General features: G+C 29.7%; 1 protein-coding gene across 1 annotated transcript; it reads right to left on the bottom strand.

Moving 5' to 3' along the window:
• Positions 1 to 3,780: 3,780 nt before the first annotated feature.
• On the bottom strand, positions 3,781 to 4,617 carry LOC135926169 (uncharacterized). The gene has a single exon (XM_065461917.1). It carries the CDS (start codon positions 4,615 to 4,617, stop codon positions 3,781 to 3,783), a length of 837 nt encoding a protein of 278 aa, XP_065317989.1.
• Between the last annotated feature and the right edge of the window lie 1,532 nt (positions 4,618 to 6,149).

The raw sequence follows: 6,149 nt of genomic DNA, 5'->3' as shown, positions 1-6,149 counted from the left end.
GTAACGAGTAATATAACGCATTTATTTTTTTTGAGTAGAGGTAACGCAAAACGTTACTCGTTACTTTAAATTTTTACTTAAAAAATATTTTTAAAAAAAATGAAAAACATATTTTATTATACTATAAAATTACTTTTATTTATTTTTTAATATAAATAATTTAAGTCCAGTTTTTTAATTCATATCAACCACCTTTTGTCGTCTTCTTATAACTTATTAGACTAGTTAATTATTATAGATTCGGTTAATTCTATACTACTGGCAATTTTATTTATATAATCTATATTTCATAACAAAAAAATTTTTTCTTTTTAAAAACTATTTTCGAAGGGAAAAAAAACATTAATTAAAAATTACACATATATAAACATTATTATTTTTTTTAAATAAAATACAAATATATCTTTGACCTCATTTCTTTTTCATATAAAAATACAAAATATCTTTGACATCATTGTAATAATAATTTAAATACACATAAATTCCCTTCTATCAATATCCTCCACAATTACATTCGTTTTACAAGATACTAACATATCCAAAAACATTCTTACCTTCCGGCCTATCATTTTTTCTGCCGGAGACAAACCATCATTACCCATCGCATTATTATAATACAAATGCTTCACCCACATTTCTCCTTTTCCACTTTTGGTTTTCTTCAACCATCCTTTAACCGTCGCTACCATCCGCTCCGCCTGTCCATTGGAACTGGGATGATACGGTGGCGTTAACACATGATATACACCCGTCTTTTCATAGAATCTCTTGAATTCTTCCCCGATAAAAGCTGGTCCACCATCCGATACCACAGTTTTCGGAATACCAAACTTTGACCATACTTTTTTTAAATGTTTAATCACAATATTCGCCGTCAACCCATGAATTTCTTCAAATTCTACCCATTTGGAGAACGCATCTACACTTAATATATACTTTTTTCCTTCATATTCGAAAAAATCAACATGAACCCTCTCTCCTGGTTCTACAACTTTTGGCCATGTACTATTTTTATCCTTTTATCAATATCCTCGTTCATTTTCGGCCACCATACGTACTCTCTTCCCCATTGTTTCATACTAGTAACTCCTTGATGACCCGCACGTATAACATTCAAAACTTTTTCCCTCAATTTCCGGGGTATAACAGCTCGGGGTCCCCTCATAATACAATCGTCCACTAGAGTTAATTCTGTTTCAATATTTTTGAAACATTTATCATCATCTTTCCATGATCTTTTTCCCATTAGACATAATTTAACTACCGGTAATTCTCTATCTTTCCTTGTAAACCTTTGTATATCTTCCTATGTCGTTGGGCTACCCTTTATACTTCTCATTACCGTACGTACAAGACATTCTTACCGATTATCAATTTTCAAAATCACCGATTCATTCAAACTTTCGCCCGCACCTAACCTTGACAAAATATCAGGTAACTGGTTCTCTTTTCCCCTTCGATATTTAAAATCCAAATCAAAACTTCCTACTAACAATAAACATCGCTGAAGTCGAGGCGATAACATCAACTCTTTGTTATCTTTCTTGAATAAATGGATCAACGGCTTATGATCTGTAAAAATAATAAACTTCCTACCTATAAGGTATTCGCGACATTTCGTTAATCCAAAAATCACAGCTAAAGTCTCCTGTTCTATCACTGAATATCGCTTTTCTACCTCTCGAAACACACTCGAGAAAAATAAGACAGGTCTTTCCATTCCATCTATCAAATGCAACATCGCCCCACCTACTCCTCTATTACATGCATCTACAGCCAAAACTACTTCCAGATCACTATTAAAACACACTAGAATGGGCTCTTTCCCAATTCTCTACTTTAACGTTCTGAACGCAATCTCTTGTTCATCTTTCCATTCAAAATGTACCCCTTTCCTTAATAATTCATATAAAGGCGCAGCTATTTCCGCAAAACTCGATATAAACCGATGGTAATAATTTACCATTCCTATAAATGGCTGGACCTCTACTTTACTGGTCGGCCTGTTCAAATTCGCAATACTCAACAAATTCTTATCTAACGGTTTTACCTCCATTCCATTAATCCTATGACCCAAATACTTTACTTCAGTTACTCCCAACACACTCTTTTCACGACTCGCCTTTAATCCTTTATTTCAAATTCTAATAAATACTTCTTCTAGCCTATCATCATGTTGTTTCATCGTTATTCCTACAACCAAAACATCATCCATATAATAAAAAACACCCTCTAAACCTTGGAAAACAGCAGCCATTGTCCGTTGAAAAATAGGGGCTGATACACTTAACCCAAATGGTTATCGACAAAACGTAAACAGCCCTTGAATGTCGTAATCGTCAACAATTTCCTAGTCGTTTTTGCCATAGGTGATTGCAAATATGCACACGAAAAATCAATCTTGGAAAAATATTTTCCCCCTTTCAAACTGCCCAAAATTTCTTCTATTCGCGGTAACGGATATTTCACCTCTACCACCCAAGGATTCAAGGTCACCCTAAAATCTGCACATAACCTCAATTTTCCATTGGCCTTTTTAACAGGAACCAACGGAGTTGCCCATTCACTGTAACCAATAGGACAAATAATTCCATCTCTCACCCAGTTTTCCAATTCTTTTTCCATTTCCGCCCTCCATTCAAATGAAACTCTTCGCACCGGACAATACTGAGGTACTAAACCTTCTTTTAAACGGATATCAACTTCATAATCCACTAAACATCCTAATTTCTCTTCAAAAATTTCACTATAACTATTCATTAAAACTGCCACTGCAAGCCTCCAATTTTCCAAACTCGACAATTGTTCCTTCTTTCCCCTCCATTAATCTCTTTTTCCTCTTTTTTTCTTATAAATTTCGCCGGGAAATTCTGTAACACTGGTATATCTTTCTTTTAATTATCCAGTTCCTTATACATTTATTGACTAATAATTTTCTCCTCTATTTCTTCTGTTTTCGTGACTATTTTTATTTCATCATTATTTCGCTCATTAATACATTTTCTACAAGGTATTTCTTTTTTTTACCTCTCTAGGATTGTCATTTTTCATAATATTAACACTTTGCGACAACTCAGTATATCTTACCTTTCGTTTTTTAACTGGAACTATCCGCGTTTGAGACATATTTTCTTTTTCAAATTCACTTTTCCGATCACCCATCACACCATTTCCAATGATTTTATTTTTTATATCACATAATTCTCGATTTTCGATTTCAACGTTCTGAACTTCAACCATTTCATCTCGTTTAATTTCATTTGAAAAATACCCCAAAAATTATTTAATGGACCAATCTTAACAATCCATTCCCACCCCATAATCGTTTCCACTTTTTTATCAACAACCCATAAATTTAAATAATTAACTATATCATTTATCACAAACGGTGCTTCAATTTTTCCTAAAACCTTTATTTCCGATCCGTCAAACTGTTTAACTCTCATCTCTTCTTTAATTATATTCTCTTCTGGCCAATATTCACAATAATTTTCATAACTTACAATCGATATCGCAGCACCTGTATCCAATAGTAAGATATCTCTCTACTTCCTACAACTACTTCTACACGAGGACATTTATCCTTCTCACTTTTGTCCTCTAATTTTAAAATAGGAATTCTATAATTTTTTATAATTTCACCATTTACCAAATTTACATTTCTTTTATCTACTAAATTTCTTTTAACTTCTATATCTCCACTCACACGAAATTTCATTTCATTCTTTAATGTAATAACCTCCATTTTATTATTTTCGCTTAGTCACCTCTCTCGACATTCTATAGCACGATGTCCTTCCTTCCTGCACTTAAAACAATTTTATCTTTACCTTCTTTCAAAATATCACTATTTTGTATCATTCTTACGTTAGATGCCGGTGCTATATATTTCACTGCCGGAAATGCTTCCCCATTTATCGGTTCTCTTACATAACAATTCTCTTTAGCATGTCCCATTTTTCCACATTTTTCACATTGAAATATTCTTTGATAATTTCCCATAATACAATACGTCGGAACATAACATTTTTCACTACTATGTCCAACTCCTCCACATCTATTACATTTAATCGGTTGCTTGTTAAACATTGCACCGTTCTGAACACAATTTCTACTTATATGCCCAAATTCTCCACATGAATAACATCTTACATTTTGCATATTTATCTTTGGACGATTAAATCTATTTTGGAAAAAATTTTCTTTTTCCCAATTTTCCTTTTCATTTCTTTGCAAGTTCATTGACGTATTATACTCTTTAAAATGCTCGTATTCCTTATCATTTCTTCGATCATCTCTTTTGAAATCCCTTTCATCATACCTTCTCTCACAATTTCCTCCATGACTATAATTATTTCGTTTACTATCTCTCATTCCATTTTCATCTTTAATCTCTATTTCTCTTTTATTATCAATATCTTTTCGTTCCTCTCCAGATCTAATAATATTGATACTTTTCCTCATTCCTTCTATCATATTTTCATTTAACATTTTCCATATTTCATCCTTTAAATTTAACATCTCTTCCTTAATTCTTTCATTTTCATTAACGTTTTTTACTTCCCTTTCATTTTTTCCTTTTTCAATTTCATTATTTTTCATTTCAATTTCCTCCATAATTTTTATTATATCTCTTTCTATATCTCTTTTTATTTTTTTCCGATGTAACATAATACCAATTATCCATAAACATATCACTACTACCGCTATAATACAATTATTTCTTTGTGGAACCATTTCCACATACTTATGAGTTTTTATACTTCTTTTAAAATTAAACATTTATTCTTTATCCACAAATTTATAAAAAATTTATTAAAACTTTTATTATAAATATTTTAATGCTAAAAGTTAGATAATATATTAAACCTAATATAATTAATAATATCAAAATTATATAAATGCACATCATTTTATATATTCCAAAAATTTTTTACCCTTTTATTTTTAAGAATTTTTTATTTTTCACCGTGATTGTATATTTTATTAGTACACTGCGTCCACTCTTACCCAGATATCTTGTCCGTTGGTTGAATAAAAATTAAACGGCATCACTTTTGTCGTCTTCTTATAACTTATTAGACTAGTTAATTATTATAGATTCAGTTAATTCAACTATATACTACTGACAATTTTATTTATATAATCTATATTTCATAACAAAAATCTTATATCTTTGACCTCATTTCTTTTTCATATAAAAATACAATATATCCTTAACATCATTTCTTTTTCATATAAAAATACAATATATCTTTGACATCATTTCTTTTTCATATAAAAATTCAATATATCTTTGACATCATTGTAATAATAATTTAAATACACATAATACTACAACACCACCATTCCTTCATTTTGATTTTAACTACTCGTTGTTAAATTTTAGGTCGAATGTTAATCTAATTAATATTCAAAAATTCAAAGTAAATGTTAATAATAATATTATTATTCTATTTTATAATTTATTTTAAGAATATTATGTCCATTGTTCTTCTTATTCAGATGAAGATGATTTAACCCTTCCCTGGCCTTTGAAAGATATTTTACATCAATAAGGAAAATAAAGGATATAAAATCTACACTTTGTATATGTAAATTATGTCACAAGTAAATATTTCAACCTCAATGTCCAGCAGTTCAAACTTAAAAAAGCATATAAAGATAAAAAGATAAATTAATATATTATTATTTTAAACATTACTTTAATAATAGAATATTAAATCATGGTTATTATAAATTAACCATTAATAGAAGTATTCCTTCATAATATTTTGAAAATTAATCATGAAATTAAAATATAAGCAATTAAATTATACTATATTATAGGGCTGGGAACCAACATTAAAAACACAGGATTAAAAAAATATTGGTATTGGTTCAAAATATTATATTGGGTTTAAACAATATCTTCTATTTCTTGTTTAGTATTGCTATTTTTTTTTTATGTATTAAGTTAGTTTAATAAAAATATCATGTAAACTATTCGTAAATTAAAATCTATATAAAAAACTGTATAATAAAAAAAAAATTAGTATAGTAAGTTGTATGTTGGGTGGGAGGACAAGAAAGAGAGCCGTGGATGGCAATGCAGTTAGATCTGCATATATCAATAGATATGCGCTGTCTGAGATAATTGGTTTAAATTC

Source organism: Gordionus sp. m RMFG-2023, chromosome 1, assembly GCF_954871325.1.
Source record: "Gordionus sp. m RMFG-2023 chromosome 1, tfGorSpeb1-WG-v2, whole genome shotgun sequence".
Taxonomy (NCBI): Eukaryota; Metazoa; Nematomorpha; class Gordioida; order Chordodea; family Parachordodidae; genus Gordionus; species Gordionus sp. m RMFG-2023.
The sequence above is the reverse complement of the archived record's forward strand: the minus strand, read 5'-3'. Positions and strand labels throughout refer to the sequence as shown.

Coding starts and splice junctions, on each gene's coding strand:
- LOC135926169 (XM_065461917.1), bottom strand. CDS start 4,617: ATGGAGGAAATTGAAATGAAAAATAATGAAATTGAAAAAGGAAAAAAT.